Source organism: Triturus cristatus, chromosome 12 (assembly GCF_964204655.1).
Source record: "Triturus cristatus chromosome 12, aTriCri1.1, whole genome shotgun sequence".
NCBI lineage: Eukaryota > Metazoa > Chordata > Amphibia > Caudata > Salamandridae > Triturus > Triturus cristatus.
Window position 1 is genome coordinate 180480297 of NC_140595.1, and position 21854 is coordinate 180502150.

Below are 21854 nucleotides of genomic sequence, written 5' to 3' on the forward strand. Positions count from 1 at the left end.
AGGAAACCTGGGTGAAATAACACGTTTAAGTCCTTCCATGAAGGCTTTAATGACTGGGATTTTGAAGAGGGAAAGGTGTTGTGTATTTTGAAGATTGGCAGCCATAACAGAAAAATATAAGCCTATAGAAGTAAATGCTATACCCGCCTTTTGAAAGTGAAATAGATAACAGATAATGTTTTGCACTACATTTGTGAAAGTGTTAATTTGTTTTGGGTCCAGTAGAAAACAAAAAAATTTCCTTTTGCTGCATGCATAACAGTTCCAGTGGCAGGTTTACGTGTTTCTTTACATTCCCTTGGTAAGTTAAGATAACCATATTCTATGACCTCAAGAGCCAGATTACAAGTGTTGAGAGTTTTGGGATCTGGGTATCTGATTTGTCCTCCATTTTGAGTGAGAAGCTCCAGACTGATGGGGAGCTTCTCATGTGGAACTACTAAAAGGTCTAGTAATGTTGTGAACCATGACTGACAAGCCCAAGTGGGAGCTACTAGGATCATTGTTAGAGATGTCTGCCTGAGTTTCAGTAATACAAATGGAAAGAGAGGGAGAGGCCGAAAAGCGTAGGAAAATATTTTTGACCAGCTTATCCATAGTACATAGCCCATTGGTAATCGATGTGGGAACTTGGCGGCATTTTGTGTTTCCTGCTGTGACGAAAAGATCTATTAGAGGGAAGCCCCACTTTTGGAAGTAGGGTAGGAGGACTTGTGGGTGAAGTTCCCATCCGTGGACTTGTTGCTGCCTCCTGTTGAGCAGGTCTGCAAAGTCGTTGTCTGTTCCGGGAAGGTATTCAGCTAACAGGTGAATGTGGTGATATAGAGCCCAGTTCCACATAGTTTGAGACAGGTGTGAGTTGTATGGTAAAAAGATATACTTTTACTCTGGCTTAACGTTTACTTTGGACCACATTCACCAATCTTTAACTTTCCTTGGATATTTCCAACACACACATACAATGCCACAACGCAATACCTTATATTCAAATTATTTTATTTAAATATATGTTCACATTAAAAAAGGAAATCACTTGTTTATAAAATACACAATTTTAGATTGTTCTAATAAAAGGTTACCTAATTTCGTCAACATAACAATATGTACCATAAATGAATACAAAAGGAAGGAAAGAAAGAAAGGTCAGAAGACAATTCACTCTGTCTTTGGTAAAACTGAGCAATGTCCAATTTTCCATCTATTGTGCCAATGTGTTCCACAAATTAAACCTTAATACGTCAATGCGTTTTGATGGTACACTGATTCACAGCATCTTTTTCAAGACCACAGCAATAACTCTTTTTAAATTGATAATTTGGCAGCTAGCACACTTTACAATTAGTTTCTAGTGTTCCCAGTATCCAAAGGTTTTACACTATCCGGGCTTTTTTCTTTTTTCCCGGTTTATCACATGTGCATGTGCCTTCGGTGCCGAGCCCGACCATGGCTAGATAGCAATGGTGGCCCGGGGATTCTGAGACCAGCAGTGGCAAATGGTTTTTGGAAGGATTGGGCTGGTAGACAGGAGCAGGGTGAGCTGTACTCAAAGGTTGTTGAGCTAGAGTAATGTAGTCTACTTCAAAGTTCTATTCAAGCTTGGAGTCCGAACTTTCATCGACAGAGAAGGACCCTCCTCGTAGATAGATGGCTGGGCATGATCCTCACCAAAGATGTCAGGAGTATCGTCGGTGGCTCTGTAGGACATCTCGGGTGACTAGCTCTACGATCCAGAAGAGACCTTTTGGAGTGAATGACTTTCAGGTGGTGCGGACTGCTTTGTGCTCGGGGGACCAGCATAAGTTTCACACCAAGTGTTAGTCTATATGAAAGAACTTCGCGTGGCAATGCTGGCAGTACCGAATGGGCATGCGTTCCATTACTAGTGAAGCATTTTTGGCAAGACTGGTAATAATGGAGAAGGTAGACCCAGAAGAGTGCCGCTCCGAAGGGCTTTCGATCAAACAGGAATGGAACTAGCAGAGTTGTTTTTTTATCAGAGTCACAGTAGGAGAAGCATGAGCGATAACAAGACAGTCAAAGACAGAGAAAAGGACCAGAGAATCGAAATGGAGTCAAAATGCTGAGAGAAGTCACACACGTACGAACCCAACTGGGGACAAAAAACACCATGGAGTCAATTCCCATGCGCATTAACACTGAGAGGAGGAGTCACTAGACCTCGTGACGTGAAAGACTTCTTCAAAGAAAAACAACTTGCACAACTCCGGACCCAACACTAGATGGAAGGAGTATGCAGAGCATGTGTATCTACAGCCACACATGCCATCGAACAGGGGGGATTAAGTTAGAGCAGATTATGTTAGACTCAAAGACTGTAAACACTAAAACAGACGTTACTTGATTGGGACTATGGGGGGTTTAGGTGAGAGTTTCTGTTGAGCAAGGAATTTGCAGTTATTTAGACTGCAAGATCAGAGGCTATTTCTGTATAGTTATTCAGAGTAGAACCCAGAGCCAGACACCTTTCAAACAGAATGCCACAAATAGCAGCAAAATTGTTTCAATGTATTCTTCGTTCCTGAAACCTCCGCCACATAGACATTTATTTTTAGGTCGATCCTATGGCAGTGCGCATGCGCTGCATAGGAAATCGACCTCTTGGAATCACTTCAGCTTTCTTCAAAGCGCGTGCATGTTGTGCTCACACGCTACTGACCTTTGCGTCTGGCTTCAGTACGCAATTGGCCAAAGGGGTGTGGATGTCCCAGCTTCTTTTCAAACGTTTACTCCCAGAGCGTTTTGCTCTTGGGAGCCAGCAGCGGTTTGCAGGAACCATTTGTTTTTAAGCAGCATGGGCGCGCTTGTTTTCCCCTTACAAACAGTGAAACGCCAGCAGCGGCACGCAGGGGCCATCTGTTTAGGTCGGCGTGCGCGCGCACCACTCCCGGGCTTTTTATCTGCGTGTGCGCGCTGCCTGCCTTAAGTGTCTGCGCTATCAGCCCCTGCCCGTCTGCCTCGGGTCTCTTCCTGTTTGCGCTCCTCTCAGGAGACAGCTTCGTGGCATGACAGTCAGCAAGAGACGAGCGCGGCAGATTCCATTGCTGACAGGGCCTAACGTTCGTTCACTCTGTACTAATGTAATGGGCACTAAAATGACGTGCTTTCTCTTTAGCTTGTTGTTCGTCACAGTTAACAGGCAATGTGCTCTTGGGGGCAGCTTTTTTTTTTTCAGAACGCGCTACACCGTGCTTTATCTTTAACATGGCGCCTCCTGTGTTTCTTTTGTATTGCACTTGGCGCCAAATTTTTTTTTATTTAAATAACTGTAGACGTCCGAAAATTATTTTCTTCCTCTCGCCAGCCGGTAACTCTTCAGAGCTCAGCCCGAGGGCGGTCCGAGCAAGTGGCATGCGAGGCAACACGGTGCACAGCACCCCTTCCAACGCTCAAAGCAGGTAGCATGCAAGGGGGCACCATACATGTTTAATTGCAGCTCTCTTCGGTCCTCTCCCCCGGACCTGGTCACTCAAATTCAAAATATTTTGTTCCGCTCACCGGTCAGGAACTCTTCAGAGCCCAACCCACGGGCACTCAGAGCAGGCGACATGCCAGGAAATGGGCAACGTGCACAGCACCCCTTCCTAATAACATGCGCAGACCAACTGCCAGCAACTTTCTTTTCTTCTGCACCCATACAATTTTTAAATTAACTCAACACATTCAAAGCATTTTCATTCTGCTATCATCACTTTAATTCTTAGTCCTTCTCCCAATACAGCTAATTTGTGCCGGGGAGGCTCATGATTTGTGCCTTCCCTCCTTGTGTCTTCAAATTGTTTTCTTCCCTTGCCGCCCCAGGGGGGCTTACAGCAAGCGGCATGCTGTCCCCACGCCTAGTCTGTGTGCCCTTACATCTGTTGTATTCTGTTGAAGTTATTGTTATAGTGCATCCCCACTCGCTGTACTTATGTTTTTGTTATTTCTGTGTCTGCAGCAGAAAGAAGCTGCTGCGCTCTATAATTACATGCTAACATTCAATAACACAAGAATGCGTTTTTGCATTTTTCTACAACAATACTGCCCATCTGTACCATACTTGGAGTTCTGCATGCCACTCAACCAAAGGGCACACATACAAATCACACCCGAAAAACATGAACTCGCTTCTATTCCCTTGTGTATGTCGATGTGTTGTGTGTGTGCTCGCGCTGTATAGCTTTACAGTAGTAGTTCAGCAGTGTGACCTCTTGGTATGTATTACAGGGGTAGGATAAGAAGAGCACCACACACTCAACTGAATAACCACAAAGATTGAACAAATGAACTTCACTTGCTGTGTCTGTGTATGCTAATGATTTATGGATCTCTAGCAGCTGCTAAAAATAAGGAGGGGGAAAAAAGGCAAGATGGGGCAGTGTTGTAGTGCTTGAGAGACAGAGGGGTGCTGTAAACTAAGGGCACCATACGCTGTTCAATACTCTAGTGAAGCCGTTGCACATAGAATGTTATAGTGCTGTTGACTTGCATCGAGGGACTTGTCTTTCTGTCTGTGCGTTAAAAACTCTTGGAAGGTGTAAATAAATGTTTCCTGAGGCAAGCATGTATTCCGGAATTGGACTGCATGATCCAGTGTGTAGTAATTGTATAACTGTTCAGGCTGGTGGCACAGCACCCAGGATAATGTGCTGCATGGCTAAACACTTATGAGGTCCAAACGGCGAAACCTATTGGCCATGCCAATGCTTGTTTATTTTGAGTAAATATTGTTGGAAGAGCAAAGAGTACCCCATGTAACACAATCACAGCCCCAGTGTATAGCCAATGTTATAGAAAATGTTGGTTCACATGTAAACTTCATAATAGTAGTCTGGGGTAGTATCTTTAGCCCAAACAGGAGGTAGCAGATTTTAATTTTCGAGGAGGATCACGTTTTTAATGGTTACCAGTAAATGAATGCCTCCTTTGACTCTGTACATGCATCTATAATCCAGCACAGGCAAAAATGCAATAGATTTCCTCTTTTGAATGGAGTTAAGCCCCCATAAAAATGAGGCAACGCCCTCTGAATACATGTTGGTGTGACCTATATTACAGAAAGTGACATAGAAGCATCATCGGCCCCTTCTCTAATACCAAATGACACCGAGCTGCAAAAAGTGGGCGCACATGTCTGTTAATCTCCAGGAGCATTTTGATAATATGGCCCCAATTTGTCTTCAAATGATAATGACAGGAAACTACATTGATTGTTTATTGTTGCATCTTACCATATACAAGTTTCAAGCTCCTGCCACCTCTTAGAGTAACCACATTGCCACATGCCCCTAGAAAATGTCTCACACATTCTTCTGCATAATGCTTTCAACCTGGAATCAAGTACCGAACTCAAAACCAGCCCAATTTGTATACACGTCCAGAAGCTATCGCCTCAGCATGATCATCTTTGTCCTGGTTGAAATGTACGCCCAACTTTGCGGCCACACTGGATCATGGTCAACTATGCCCTTTTGATACTTAATTTTCCCCTCCAGCAGTCACATCTTGCTCTGCCATAACTGGAGCACAACTTGTAGCGCATACATAACACACACACATGCGCACACGTAGCTCAAACTTCTCATATTCAAATGCTTCCAGCCTTCCTAACTTGCCTCCTTGCTCTCTAGGCCCTGTACACTTTACAAAGGCATTCTAGTTGTCTAGCAAGATTCAGCAACATAAGAGGGCTTCCCTGGGACAACAGCACCTCCACACTGCTCTTCCTTCTTACACTCAAAGTGCTACAAGCCTCCCTCAGGGGCATTGTGATTTCTGCCCTCAACACCTAATCTCAACAACCACCACCTAGTTAAGCAGCTTCAAAGACCCTTCAACATAACTATAGCATGCCTTTGGTCCAAATTCTCAACCACAAACATAGTAGCTCTTCTCGGACAACACTTCAACAATTCAGTGCTAGCAATGTAAAATGCAATGAAAAACACAGCTACCTACTATCTTGCTGGTCTAAACCCACAAGGCTCCCTTCAAGTTTGATTTCTACCCCTATATGGCTTCTGCCCATATACTTGTCCACTGATGGTATTTCTTGCATCACAGCTTGTCAGAAGGCGTGGGAGTAAGAAAGGCGTTTATGAAAGAAAGGATGTGAGGAGTGAGAGTAGACTAAAGAGGGAGGGCAGGGAAATAGAGGGATAAAGAAGACAGTAATGTTGGTTGAAGGGGAAGGGAGTGGGGATTGAAAGGATAGAAACAGGCGGAGAATGGGCAGGAAGGATGAGATGAAAAGCAAGAAGGGGATGAATAGTGAGAGAAATCAAATACTTGTAAAAGGAAAAACAGCAGGGTAGAGGAACAATGGAGGGAAAAGGAGAGACAGAAAGACTGGTAAGTGAATGGACAGGGAAAATAGAGATCAGCAAAAGTAGACCTGTTTAGAAAAAGTAGCAACTAATGAAGTCTGTTTAGGTTTGCGAGAGGGGCAGAAACAGAGGCCATCAAGGGAAGAATTAAGAAATAGAGGGCATAAAAGGGAGACTGACTGAGTAAGGGAGTGTGAGGTGTAGAGGAAAGAGCGAACGAAACTGGAGAAGAGAAACATAGGTTGAAAAAAAAGAGGGAGGGGATAATTTAAGTCTGTAGGGTGTAAAAGAGTGAGGTTAGATGAAGTACAAAGGACAGAAGGTTGGGTAACTGTGAAGGAATTGAAAGTGACTGTACAACTGAACAGGGACATCAGTAAGGATTCCTACCTGGAAAGACAAAGATGAAGCATGCTGCTAGCCCCCCGATGAGAGCAATGACTTTCCCAATGTCGGGGATGAAGAGTGCCAAGACCAGTGTTAAAAGAAACCATGTGACTGTCTGCAGTAGCCGTCGCCGCCGCTCCATAACCACATCTTCCTCAACTGTGACACCCTTGTACCTCAGCCAAAGTCCTTCCAGCACTGCCCTGCAGAGGGGTGGAGATAACAGGATGTCAAAGAGTTATTGGCAGCACAATTTGTGGGGTCAGAGGTCGAGACCATAAAGGAAAGAGAAAGACGCATTGCGAAAAAGCATGAGAGATCACGGGAAAGAAAAGAAGGAAATGGAAGCTGGAAAAAGGAGTTGTTACAGAACGTGAAGGTCTCTTACGTTTGGGTTAGTGACCAACCTGAGAGTTCTCATAAAACTATAGGCACAATCCAACTATCAGATAATGGTTTGAAATGCAGTGAAAATATTAAAAAGTTGATGTAGCAGGCAGCAGGACAGCTAGGAAGACCCATCAGGGTAATGTGCACATTTCAGTATGGATTTGCTACAAGATTGCAACTGCCTGCCTTATCTTGAGCCCAACCATTTGTGTATCTAAACACCCTTATCATCAGACCATTCACGATCATGCCACTGCACGCTGTTCTTTTGTATTTACTCTTAATAACAGGTTGCCAATTCTCTTAGATAATTTGTAGGGGCGTGCAAACCAGTATGATCATAGGGAAAGCTGATCAACAGCTGAGCCAGGGATCTGGCGTGTCCCCAAGAACCTAAGTACAAGAAAAAACATTGAAAGACACAGCATGTGAACACACAAAAGATGACAGTAGAATCTTCAGAAAACTCTTCAAAATTCAGAGTGGTGATTATTATTCAGGCATCTGCAATTGTTTCGACATTAGATTACATTACATTACTGCATGAAGTGGGTTTTATTAAAGTTCATAATTTGTAGGTAAACTAAAGAAAGCCCTGCTGACGTTTCCATGAGTGAATCATGAAAACATTGTAACTTTGGTGTGTGCTATATAACCATCCATTAACCATCCATTAATACCATGTATGAAAATTCATACTGCCTAATAAACCACATTTACATATTTTTTTGTAGGCATATACTCTGAAATGAATAATGTCTAGGTGTTCCTAAACGTTGCATTAGGGAACATTAATACAAAGTCTTCTATAAAGCGGACTTGCAAAGTATATTAATCAAATGATAAAACACAGCACTATTTAAGAAATGGCCTATAAAAAAAGTTATGTAAACCACCTGCGATTCAATAACAAAATAAGCAATATCACAAAACAGAACAATTATAGGCAAAATGAGCACTGCGTAGCCTACGTTGATTAAACCTATACTTGTGTTCAACGTCTTAGTATTAGGTCTGGCTCTGGCCAGGGGAAGCCTTAAAATTGTAAAACTGTACAAAGAAACATCTTTGGCTATTTTAAGTATTGCTAATGGGTCCACTTTTTTTTTTACCTCCTGTGCACTCTCCCTACCATTTCTGATCTGCATCTTTCAGCAGAACAAACATAAGCAATGAGATACACATTTTAAAGCGTACGAAATTCACAAAATATTCAAATTTGGCTGATGTCAACAAAGTTACCCCCTTAAGCCCTATGACTATTTATATTGGTACAAATTCAGGCAAAAGTACCTCCTACTTCAGGGGCATACAGTTCAAAGTCCTTCACACTCAACAAACAAACTTTCTTCTGAACAGATCCTTAGCTCTGCCTAAAAAAATCAAAAAACTTATGAGCAAGAAAAAAACAACAGCATAAAGTTGGAGAGTAAACCAGACAATATATATCACATGCAGGTTTTCCCTTTGACTTAATCCATTTGCTTACTTTTTTCCTGTTTCATCATCAGAAAGACAAAGACTCAATGTCAGAAATGCTCAGAAAGAAAACAATCTTTCAATTCAACAAAATCCCTGCCACTAAATAATTCAATAATGCAGTTTTTTTCATCCTAAACTGATTTAAAGTCTCTAATAGTTTCTACGAGTTTAAGAATTAAAAATATGTACGTGAAATAATTTTAAGAAATCTTTTCTGCTAAACATGTTATGATTGCTACATATTATACAAACTATAAATTAGAAATTCTGAAGCTCTGCAAAAATGTTGCAATGTCTTTGTACATGACTGGGTGCTTTGTGACGCCCCTAAGTAAATGTACTATTTTGAGGTGGCTACTTTGTTCAATTTACTAAACCACTCTGTCAACTGAAGGCAACAACAATCTGCATTGCGAGAATTGGTGCACCTGAGTGATGCCTTATTTTGTGTACTATGTATGATCCACTCCAATGGGCAATATTGTGGCAATAGGGATACTGTGGCGGGGTACCCTAGGGCCCTCTCATTATACTACAATACAAACTGCCCAGTGGGGAGTAAGCGCCACAAGAACAACACTGCTTCAAAGTCAGGGAGTTCATGTACTAACTGCTAGTCCAGTGGACCTTGAAGTATGAAACTCCAGCTCCCTGCTGTGTCTCCAAGCAATCTGAGCTATGGGCCAACTAGAGAACTGGCGATAAAGATGATGGCTTATTCGGAGCAGCATTTTGTACAGCACAGCATTACTCTGAAGATAGGTTTTGCTCTACAAATCACATACATACATATGGTCGGTGGTGGACAATGCCTGCCATTGTCTAGAAAACGTAGCCTTAACCGCCAGAACATGTTGCCAGAGGCTGATAGCTAGCTTGACATTTTTAGGCACAGATGGTTTCCCATCAGACAAAAAGGTTATTTTAACTAATCTAGAACTTTCACAGACACGTCTGTCTTGTAGTTGCCACATGGGTTCATGCATCAGATATTATCCCAGTACAAACCCTAAGTCTAATGTAGAGGTTAAAAAAATTCTGACGAGCCAGATCCATTGCCTAAAAAAACAGCCGCTACACAAATAGGACCAATACATGCCATCCATTCTGTTGGCATAATAGTATTTTAGTCCACTGTTTTAAGATAATGTTCAAGTGCTCGTAAAGCGGATTGAGGACCAGTGGGCTACACAGCAATGGAACACCATATGGTGGACCATGTACTCTTCCTACAAGATTGGTTGAAACAATGGCTGGACACTGCATGACAAAACATGGTGTACTATGTAAAGTAAAAAGCCTGCTGTGTAAAGAAGGCCCCTCTGCAGAAGCAGCCCCCTAGTTAGCAGGTGATTATAAACATAGTAAGCATGAACAAGATGAACAGATTCCCCACATGAAGCCCTTCTCCATTCCCCTCAACCACCCCCTGTCCAAGAGGTAAGCACTCCACGTGTGAGGCCTGTCATGGGGGACATCCATGCCAATTTATGTCTATGAAAGTCTAGAGATCATCAGTCTGATTCAGAAGTTCCAGACACTGTTTTCGGATAGCTCAAGCAGACTTCCCACTGCGCACACCATGTGAATAGGATCAACCCCTTTCAAACTACATTGTATAGGGTAACTATGATAGGGAAACAGAAAACAAAAAAGGTGATCAGAAGAGAGATGGGCCGGAGAGTTACTGAGGGATCCCTGGCAGGCCATTTGGGCCTTGAACCAACAGGAACTAGAGCTGAACTAAGCTTTTGCTTCAGCTATTGTACCCTCAAGAAAAGCACCAAATCAGATGCTTATTCTCTGGATTGTGCAGACGATTTCACTGATTAACTGAGCAATGCGAAGTATCTGTTCCCTTCCAAACTGACGTAAAAGGTTACTAGCAGGGAAAGGTAGTAACAGAGGCTCTAGAAAAGGATGTATTTGAAGTACAGGACAGCACCAGTACTAGTCCACTGATTTGCCCTTTAGGAATAAGAATGTCCTGGCACCTTTCAGTGTCTGGTAAGGTGGGTTTGATAAGTTGTTACACTTTCTCTGTTGCACACGTAAATGACATTACAGAGTACATCTACACCTAGAGAGAACACCTCAGAACATCTGGTCCCACCCTTTCACCGCTCATGTATCCAACTGCAGGTCACTTATTAGGGGCACTGGGGATGGAAAGAAAATACAGACTCAAGCATGTGCAAAGGCAATAAATGATATTTTACCATTTTCTATTTTCACTGCAATCTGTATGTATGTATAGTCTGAGTTTCAACCGTTGTACCAGCAAAATCACACATTGTACCAGCAAAATCACACATTGTACCACACCCCAGTACTAGCTCAACAAAATGTACTCTTGGTTTCCTCAGACACAACAAAGGTCACTAGGAGAACTGTCAGGTGTACCTGGTCAAAACTTAGTCAGTCCCTAAAAACATTTGCCTCCTTAACCTGTGGCCATTGATCCAACAAAAACACAGAGCCGTCTGAAACACATAACCCTCACAGCCCGAAACATCTCTGGGACACACAAAGAGCATAAAGAGAACAGACGGAGAATAAACTTCTGTAACGTACGCAGACTTGTTGGATTTCCTAACGACGACTACAGTGTAGCCTGGAAATAGAGACAGACTTATAAGGAGGCTGGGGAGGGCTAAGGGGCTCTCCAGGACAATTATATAAACCTTTTTGTGCACAGTGGGAGAGTTTGGAGCTTGCATTCTAGAGGAGTGATGCTCTCATTAAACCTGATCTGGAAACTTCGAACATCTAAAAGTGTTTATCCTCGTTCGGGAAGCTGTATCAACTGTGCTTCACATTATCGCAAGGCGCTGACTTAACAGTACAGTGAGACCTTTGGTGACAACTGGACTCACTCCTCAGTCAACCTGCTGGATTCAAACGTTGAGCAAGTCCACATGGAGAATCCAGATGAATCCTCACTAGAGATCAGGATAGATATAAGGAGTCATCTACAGGCACTTAGTTGGCAGGGTGAAACTGTGCTCCCAGGCCGCCAAGACAAATGTCAATATGTACTGATCTGCACCAGCTTCAGATGCATGGATACACTGATGCATGAATACACTTATGCAGGCGACACATTAATAGAGACAAAGAAGTCACAAAAATGCAAAGGCTTATGACAATCTGAAGGACTTCATTAGTACACTTTTCTATCAGTTAAACTGATTTAAGCTGAAAGTGAGCTGACCTATTTGCTTGCGGTCTCAGCAGACATGACACTCCAAATATCTGTGAGTGTGATTAACTTGTTTAAGATAGGCCAGGTCTCTGGTGACTGGTAAAATGTGTGACTTCATGTTAAATGTACTCTATTTCTTTCAGCACTATTCAATTAAATGTAGTGTCTTTGGTGGGCTTGGAGTATTTTAAAACCCTGCCAGGCTCCATTCTTTATCTTCTCTGTGCTTATCTACTGTACACTCAGGCAACCACTGCTTGCTGTGTGCCTGGATTTAATTTTCAAGCAAATGTGCTACAAGCATGCTATCCTACCTACGAGATAGCAGTGGTGCTTTACTAGTGCAATGGCTATTCTGCCCAACGCCTTTCTGCTGACAAGTAACCATTTTCTTCTTGCTTTAGTCTGATCTTTCGGGGAAGACAACATGACAAGATGATGTGTCCCAAAATAAGGCTTCTATCCTCTGGCTGCATACCTCCCAGGTCCATTTGGATTCTGTCTGCTGTTTCTATAAGAATGGAAAGGAAAAACTAGAGGGAAATCAAAGGATAGAAAATACAGCCAGTGAATTATGGTTGGTTATGATAAATGGACAATCTCAACTTCTAGCTAGTTTCTTGACTAACCAGTTTATTTACTGACACGCAAACCCCCATACAAGTGCAGAATATGATATTAAGTAGCACCTACGCTTAAGGGTTCATATAGCGTTCGGACTGAAACTGGATGTAAAATAGTAAAACAACAGAGTGGTGTTAACATTACCACTCACCATTACCTCAAGATGCAGAGATTTAGAGCCTGGACATAACTGCATGTGGTGATTACCAGTGAAAGGTTGGTGACAATGATTCAGCGCATTTATCCCAATGTATTTGTGCTTCGGTAACAAAAGCCTTTTGCCAGTGATAACCATATGCCATTATTTCCAGGTTCTGATGTGGACTACTTCATCACTCTAAATGGGAGTAAGGACAAAAGTGAGTGTTAAGGTTGCTTATTGTTATGCTGAATAGACAGGTACAGGTTACTAAATGTGTCACTTACTGGACACAGTAATCCAGATAAAAAAAATATATAACAAATTAGCAGACTCACCTGCCACAGAAATGCAGGATAGGATACGATGTCAATACGCTGACAATGATGAAGACTCTAGCAATGGCCACCGGCACATCATTAGGTGGGTAAGATATCAACACATCTTGATTGACCGTGGACCCAAAAGTAAGGAACCCACAAACACCTGTGGAAGAAGAGGCACGATAGCTAACCCAACACATAGTATAGTGATTTAGGACGCAAGGTCACAAATGGACCCCAGTATGGACACAGTGGAAGAGGTAGCAAGGGGCACAGAAGGGGAGGAAAAAGAAAAGAGGCCTAGAGAGAAGCTGACAGACACATGTTGGGTCAGGCCGGCAGTGGCAATGAGGAACAGCCTGACAGGCACACAGTAGAAAAGGACAGCAGTGGCAGAGTGTGAGGAGAAAAGCAGAACATCATTTAAAGATTCACATTGGCACAAGACCTCATATACGATTTGTCATCCAAAAGCACTTCCAAGGCCGCACCTTCGAAAAACCGTCAGATATAAAACAAATTATTTAAATTCCTTAAATGAGATCTACGTGCTGACCGAACTGTAACTGCCACTAGGCAGATGAACCAAGCATTCAGTGTCAGTAAAATTAAGCACCAGCGCTATTGTAAGATCTTTAGATTGCATTACATGCCACTACGGGTTGCTTTTTGTTATTTGCTTTAACTGCTACCCGATTGTAATTTCTTAGGGACATATATTCTCAAATAGTCCTTTGATTAGCTAGGTTTACCCCATGTGTGCCATGCATACAACCAAATGACTATGGTATAGGTAAGCAACCCCTCTAGCAGGTAGCACTTTACCACTGGTGAGGGTACAGGTGAATGTGCCCTGTACCCCTACAGTGCCTAAGTCCATTCTTAGACATTGTAAGTGCAGCAAAGCCATAAAGAGTATATGGTCTGGGAGTTTGTCATTACGAACTACAGAGCACCATAACCTCTTTGCTAAAACCTGAGAAGTTTGGTATCAAACATCACAGCACATTAAGCCCACACTGATGCCAGTGTGGGATTTAATGCAAAATGCACTCAGAGGGCATCTTAGAGATGCCCCCTGAAAAATTACCCAACTCTAGTGTCCTGGCTGAGTTGCTGCTCGCCAGCTGCCACCACCAGAAATGTTTCTGGACCCCTGGGTCGAGAGTTCTCCACTCTTGGGGTCCTGAAACAAAGTACATCCTGGGTCGAGGTTCCAAGCCTTCTTCCCCAGGATGGGCAGTGTCAACCAAGGGGAAGATTTAAAGGCTTTCAGTTTTGTGAGCTGACCCAGTCATTTGCTGCTCCCAGCAAACTGCCTCCCACCTTTTCTGCCCGCCACTTTGAGCGAGAGAATCAGCAGAAAAACCAGGATAGGAGGAGAGGTGTGCTCACCTTTGCCAACCCCACCCCTCAAGTGGGGAGGCGAGGCACAACTCTAAGGCCCGCCATCTTGAAGATGGGGGGACCCAGCCAACCAGAGTGAGGCTTATACCCCCGCCCACTGGAGGGTGGAATAAAAGTGTGTTGTACCCACCCCAAGGAATGGACCCATTGGTCCTGACCTGTACCTACCTGAAACGCCCCTAAATTTAGTATTTAGGGACAACCCAACCTTGCCTCCTCAGACAAGAAAGATGAAGAAAAAGAAGGATCGAAGAGCCATGCTGAAGGAAGAAGAGGAGGACACCAACTGACTTGAACCGAGCCCTACCGGCCTGTCCCGACCTCAACATGCTCCAGCAGAATCTGGGTGTGTCCTGCAGCCAGCAGTCCCCAAAGAACCTGGAGGACCTGCCCTGCCTTCCCTACAAAGACGGTCTCCCATGAGCACCGGACTTGCTCAAGAACCAGACTCTGGCTCCTGCAAAATCTGCGAGTCTGCACCACTCTGCACCCGATGTCCATGGGCCTAGTTTGAGAGGCCCAACACCACAAGGAGATCTCCCTAGCGATCCTGACTTGGGATCTGGCGATTCCTTACCTGCCTCAAGCCTCCTGATGGAGCCTGCAGCCCCTATCTGGATGATCTGCGACCGGAACCGGTAAAATAAACCCGACGCCTCAAAACACCTCTGCACCCGACGCCCCATGGCCTTAGGTGGCCCAACAGACTGTGCCCAGGCAACCCCCAGCTTCCCAATTTACCTCTCCAACCGGTGGTCGCCTTCAGAAGATCTTCGTGCCCGAGCCTGCAGTGTTTACTGTGACGGAGAATCCCCATTGAAACCATCAGGGAACCCAACGCAAATCTAGCACCCTGCACCCGGCTGCCCCTGTGCTGCTGTGGGTGCCCCTTGTATGCTAACTCTGATCCCCCGTGCCCGGAGCTAAACCCTAGGAGCTTTGCTCCCACATCAAAGTGGCATGCCCTTTAGCTGCCACCAACCGGAGGCCCCCTATCCCCCACTGGATAACATAGGGCCTCACCACTCTGCACACGGCTGCCCTAGTGCCACTGAGGATGCTCTGTGAGTGCATCCTTGACACTGGGAAACTCCTGGTTCTAACCCCAAACACTCAACTCCCAAGACCGATTACCCACCTTCAAAGGGATAACCTGATTTTCTCCCATAGGACTGCATTCACAGTTTTTCTGTGAAAAAAGTTGTGTGTGGAGTTAAAAATTGTGTGAAAATCTAAATAAGTGTAATTTGATGACAAATTAAATTACTTACCATTGTCTAGGAAATGCCCCAGTGTGGTATCTAGGCATATCACACTGAGTAGAAATAGTAATCATAAAAGTAATCTAAACAAAGTAACCACAAACTAATTACAAAGTAACTGCACAGTAATTTCAACTATTTCTGAACATTTGACCTACCTGTAACAAAGTCAACTGCATTCAATTGCATCATTCCTGAAAAGTACTATTTTACTTGCCTGTACCAAGTTCTGCTTGGTTCTGAAAGAACAAGTTACTTACCTTCGGTAACGATGTATCTGTAAGAAACATTAGTTAGTTAGATTCCTCACCTTAGAATATCCCCGGGCGTCAGACTGGATCCGGAAGATTTTTCGTCAGCAATACCCCTTGCGCGTCGCTAGGCGTCGTCTGCGGCTCCGCGTCCGTCGTCGGCGTCGTGCGCCGGGATGACGTCGTCGGAGTACTTAGACGCCGCCCTCGCGCGCTGACGTCAGTTCTTCTTTTTTCCGCGCCAGTAAGCGCAGATCCGGGAGAGCTACCCCTTCACACACTAATTACAAAGTAACTGCACAGTAATTTCAACTATTTCTGAACATTTGACCTACCTGTAACAAAGTCAACTGCATTCAATTGCATCATTCCTGAAAAGTACTATTTTACTTGCCTGTACCAAGTTCTGCTTGGTTCTGAAAATAAAATATAACTAAGAAATATTTTTATACAAAACAATTGGTCAGAGTTCAGTCTTTGAGTGTGTGAAATCATTTCTTGCCTGAGTGTGTACACTAAATGCTTAACACTACCCTCTGATAAAGCCTTACTGCTCGCCCACACTACCAGAAATAGAGAGTAAGGTATTATCTACTTTTACCTTTGCCAACCTTTGGGGTTCCACTGGTCTCTGAGCACACTATACCTCCCTTTGGTACAGTATATACAGAGCCAGTCAAGCCCCTCCTCAAAAAACCCTCCGCAGACCCGACGGACCTAAATAACTACCGACCCATCTCTCTCCTTCCCTTCGCAGCCAAAGTCACCGAAAAGATTGTCAATGCCCAGCTGACAAACTTCATCGAAGAGAACTCCATCCTCAACCCCTCCCAATCCGGATTCCGCAGCAAACACAGCAACGAGACCGCCCTCCTCGCTGCCACAGACTACATCCACACACTCCTCGACCAAGGCCGCACCGCAGCCCTCATCCTACGCGACCTCTCCACAGCCTTCGACACCGTCTCCCACCGCACCCTCGCAGCCAGACACCACGACTCCAGAATACAATGAACTGCCCTCGACTGGCCCCGCTCCTTCCTCGCCGGCAGATCCCAAAGGATCAGACTCCTGCCTTTCCTCTCCGAACCCACAGAGATCAACTGCAGCGTACCACAAGGATCACTGCTCAGTCCCACACTCTTTAACATCTACATGGCCCCCGTTGTTGCCATCGTCAGACAACATGGACTCAGCATTGTATCCTACGCCGACGACACCCAGCTCATCCTTTCCCTCAGGAAGGACCCTGAAACCACCAGACTCAGCTTCCAAGAAGGAATTAAAAGCGTTGCAGCTTGGATGAACAGCAGCTGTCTGAAACTCAACTCGGAGAAGACAGAAGTCCTAGCCCTCGGCACCCCACCCACCCCCACGTACCACGCCCGGAACCTCGGCATCATACTCGACTCCTCCCTCACCATGACCCGACAGATCAACGCCGTTGCCTCCACCTGCTTCAACACCCTCTGCGTCCTTCGCGTGGATCCCCCCCAAAGCCAGAAGGAGCGTCACCCACGCACTCATAACTAGCAGACTGGACTATGGAAAAGCCCTTTATGCTGGAATCAACAAATCACTGCTACACAAACTCCAGACCATTCAGAACACTGCGGCCAGACTCGTCCTCTGCATCCCACGACATGAGCACATAACCCAAAACCTGCGAGACCTCCACTGGCTCCCCATCAAGAAGAGAGTAACCTTCAAGCTACTCACCCAAGCCTACAAATCACTCCACAACATCGGACCCAAATACCTCAATGAAAGAGTCTCCTTCCACGTACCCAAAAGGAACCTCCGCTCCGCCAACCTCGCTCCTGGCAGAAACCCCATGCATCTGCAGAACCAGAGCAGGTGGAAGAGCCTTCTCCTACATCGCGGCTACGGGAGTGCAGCGGCGCTTTTCAGAGGACTATGGGTGCATAAATGACGCTTACTCCTTGCGTCTGATTGAGGGCTGCTGGGAAATGTAGGCGATGGTAGGCAGAGATCGATAGAAGCCGTTCCCCTCACGGCGGAAGTTTAAACTGCCAAGCCGTTCCCCTCACGGCAGAAGAGTGGTTCAACCAAGCGTGTCCTGTGCTGCGGGAGCGCAGCCGTTCCCCTCACGGCAGAAGAATAAACAGCCAAGCCGTTCCCCTCAGGGCAGAAGAGCGGTTCAACCAAGCTGTTTAAAATCAAGTGCATGAAGGGCCCATTTTGCCACTGTTACTGGTAAGAAGACTGGAAGATCTAGTATTTTATTTAGGTGAAAAGGAGATATGACTTTTGGAAGGAATTTTGGATTTCTACGTAGGCAAACCTTATCTTGGAAAACCTGAAGATATGAAAATATGGTTCCTTAATGGTTAATGCATGAATTTCACTAACTTTTCTTAAGGAAGTTATAACTGCAAAGAAAGCTACCTTCCAAAACAGAAACTGCAAAGGACATGAATGCAGCGGTTGAAAAGCTGTGGACATTAGTCTTGTAAGCACCACATTAAAGTTCAAAGACGGAACTGGTGGTGCTCGTTGTGGAATTACCCTTTTTAAACCTTCCATAAAAGTATTGATTATAGGTATTTGAAAAAGTTACTGACGGTTGCGATTTCGCTGATAAGCTGCAATGGCTGCTAGATGTAGTCTTATGGAAGTGTATGCTAAAAGTGACTTTTGGAGATGTAGCAAGTAGCATACTAGCTGTTGAACTGTAGGTGCGCAAGGGTCTATGTTTTGAGCAATACAATAATGTGCAAAACATTTCCATTTGGCTGCATAACATGCTCTTTTTGTTGGCACCTTAAGAATGTCCATATCCGACTCCTCTACACTAAACCACTGGCCCATGTCGCGGCCAACGGGCACATGTCGGAGGACTTCCCCCTGGCGCGTGGCACGCGTCAGGGCTGCTCTCTGTCGCCGCTGCTTTTCGCCTTAGTGCTCGAGCTGCTCACGGCTTGGATACGATGGGAGCCCATGATGCGGGGCCTTCGGTGGTCTGCCGACTGGGAAGACCGCGTCTCCCTCTACGCGGATGACATACTGCTTTATTTGTCCTCCCCTAGGCGTTCCATCTTGACACTACTTAACATCTGCGAGATTTTTGGCCGGGCATCTGGCTATACGATAAACTGGTCGAAGTCGGTCCTCCTGGTGCTGCGGGGCCCCCCTCCGCGGCTGCCGGCGGGATGTCCGCTGCAGGTGGCGGAGGGGTCGTTCAAGTACCTGGGGGTGCACATTACGATGGATCAGATGGAGTTTTTCAAGCGCAACCTAAGCCCTCAAATGGACCGCCTCAGGCGTGATGTGCAGCACTGGGGAGCGTTGCCCCTGACCCTAGTGGGGAGAGCGGCGCTCTTCAAAATGATGGCTCTGCCGCGGTTTCTATACGTGTTGGAGAATACACCGCACCCGGTGCCTCCGGCCTACTTCCGCGCGATAGCAGCGCAGGTTTCCAGCCTACTCTGGGGCAACAAACCGGCGCGAATTGCGCAATCAAAATTGGTTTGCGGGTGGTATGATGGGGGAATTGCGCTCCCGGATATCCAACTCTATTATTGGGCGGCGCAGCTGAAGGTGATTAACCAGTGGCTTCACGCGCCTCAGTCTGACCCTGCATTTAAGGCGGACAGGGATGTGCTGGGTGAGAGGGGTATGTTGTCCCCGCTGTATGATGCCCGACTAGCCTCGAAGCTGATCGGCCCTCTGAGACAGACTATATCTATCTGGCATGCGGCGCAGGCCAGGTTGGGATGGCGGGGGGTCCTGACTCAACTTACACCTCTCTGGGATGCCAAGCAACTGGGACGTTTGTGGGACAGCAAGGGCTTCGACGCTTGGGACAACATCGGAATCTCGGTGATAGGCGATGTGTGGCAAAAAGGGGCGGTCGTCCAGTTTGCACGCTTGCAACAGCAATATGAGCTTGCTCCTTCGGAATGGTTTAGATACCTCCAGATGAAACATGCCCTGGTGGCACAGTTGGCTCCTGGCGCGCCAGTTCCGGAAGCGTCGCCGTTGGAGGACAGGCTGTTGACGGAATACATGCCAAAGAAGGCTACGTCCTTCACGTACCGCAAACTGATCAACAATCTGCCGGACCCGATGGGGCTCTTGCGGGAGAGGTGGGCTGAAGAGGTCGGTGACTTTGATGACCCGGAATGGCATGAGGCACTGGCCTCGCCGCGCGAGGCGGGTATACCTTCAAGGCTGCGGCTGGTGCAGCTTCGTATTTTGCATCGCTCATACTACACCAGGTGCTTACTACATAGGATGGGCAGAGCGCCACACCCCTTCTGCCTGCGGGGTTGTGGGGAGGAGGAAACCTTTTACCACACTGTCTGGGAGTGTCCTGTCCTCCAAGACTTCTGGAAGCGAGTGCTGCGTACAATGTCGCAGGCGTGTGGGACATCGTTGGTGCCGGAGCCCAGGCGCGGTTTGTTAAATGTGTGGGAGCCCAATGATCTTGATCATCAGGCGCAGGGCTGGGTAACGCTGGGGATCATGATGGCCAAAAGGAACATAGCCCAACAATGGGGAGCGGTGGGGGCGCCGTTGCTGTCCATATGGAGGAGGGAGATGGATGCAGCCATGTTTGTTGAGCGGTCAGTATTTATTAGGCGGGGATGTCCTCGCAAGTGGGCCAAGGTCTGGGGGGCATGGAACAAGTACAGGGGAGGAATATGCGATCCGCCGCCTCTTTCAGATGAGGACTCCTCTGATTCGGATGGTTAGGATGGCCTGCGGGGTGGTGGGGAGGGGGGGAGCCACAGTCTTCCTCAATGCAGTAGAATTGGGGTTGGTTGAGGGATTCTGCATTTGAGTGGTGATCTGTCATGGGATCTATGCGCAAGGTCTGTTTCAGTGTCCTATTGTTTTAACTGTTTTGAAAACAATAAAAAAAAAAGTAAAAAAAAACAAACAAAAAAAAAAAAGAATGTCCATGCATTCTGGAGACAATTGTAAATATCCAAATTCTATGACATCAGGAGCCAAACTGCTAAGTTGAGTTGGTGGGGTCTGGGTGCCTGCCTCTGCCCTTGCTGTGACTGGCAAGATCTGACACCTCCATCCCAGCAACGTCCAAGCTGGAGGCAACGACGGACAGAGCGGGGCCTCTTTGACTGGAGCTGGTGCCGAGAGAGGTGAGGTCTAGTCCTCGTATTGCATTGATGCACTATACATCATGTATATATAGAGGATCTGAACACTGAACATTAGGGTATAGTAATATCCCATCAGTATGTATAAATTTTGGTTATTGCAGTAGCAAGGATTGTTTGTGGTGAGGTCCTGAAGAAAGCCAGGGAGAGTTATCCCATTGGCTGAAACATGTCGACCATAGATACAAGCAGTGAATAGTTATAACTGCTGTCTTTCTCCTGCACTGTTTTTAATTAAGAACGCAATTTGAGATTATAAGAAAGAGGAATAACATTTTTTGCCTCTGTTGCCTATCCTATTTTAACTACACATTTCTTATTTTTTCTTGCACTGCACTGTTTTCAAAGGAAAGATTTCCCTTTATGTTTTTTTCCACTGGTAAGAACTCAACAAGAGGATACAACTCCTCTAAGGAGGAAAGAAGAAGAGTTGTTTGGAATCCCAGATGATGACACTGGGAACTTCAAGTGAAATGATGGGATACCAATAATCCTGAATAGGTTCTCTCTTTTTCACTTTCTATATGAATCTCTACTCTGCATCTTGACCGTCTTTGTTTGCACCTAGTACACTAGCACTAGTGGCGGGTTGTGACTCTAGAATTGTATCTAGAGTTATATTATTTTGTTGTTTATAGACCATAGATTATTCGGTTGTTATAAGATCTGTATGTTGGCAAGCTTCTCATGATGTCCTAAGGACAACTCCAGTAATGTTTTGAACCAGGGTTGTATCGCCCACATAGGAGCTAAAAGCATCCTCTTGAGTGATGTTTGTCTGAGTTTCCTAACCAGATATAAAAAAAACTCATTGCCACAGAGCCCCACCACATATTTTTTCTTTTTGGATCCCAAGGAACCACACAGGGGGCCGAGCTGCCTTCCGTGGTACTGCAGCACACCTGAAGAATTTT

General features: G+C 45.5%; 1 protein-coding gene across 1 annotated transcript in view; it reads right to left on the reverse strand.

The window, feature by feature from the left end:
* Positions 1-21854, reverse strand: part of SLC38A7 (solute carrier family 38 member 7) — a 124574-nt gene that overhangs the window by 10925 nt on the left and 91795 nt on the right. The window contains exons 8-9 of the mRNA XM_085639584.1: positions 12889-13036; positions 6714-6913 (exon numbers count right to left, since the gene is read on the reverse strand). Of these exons, the coding sequence (XP_085495710.1) occupies positions 6714-6913; positions 12889-13036 (348 nt within the window). The remainder of the gene's footprint in view (positions 1-6713; positions 6914-12888; positions 13037-21854) is intronic.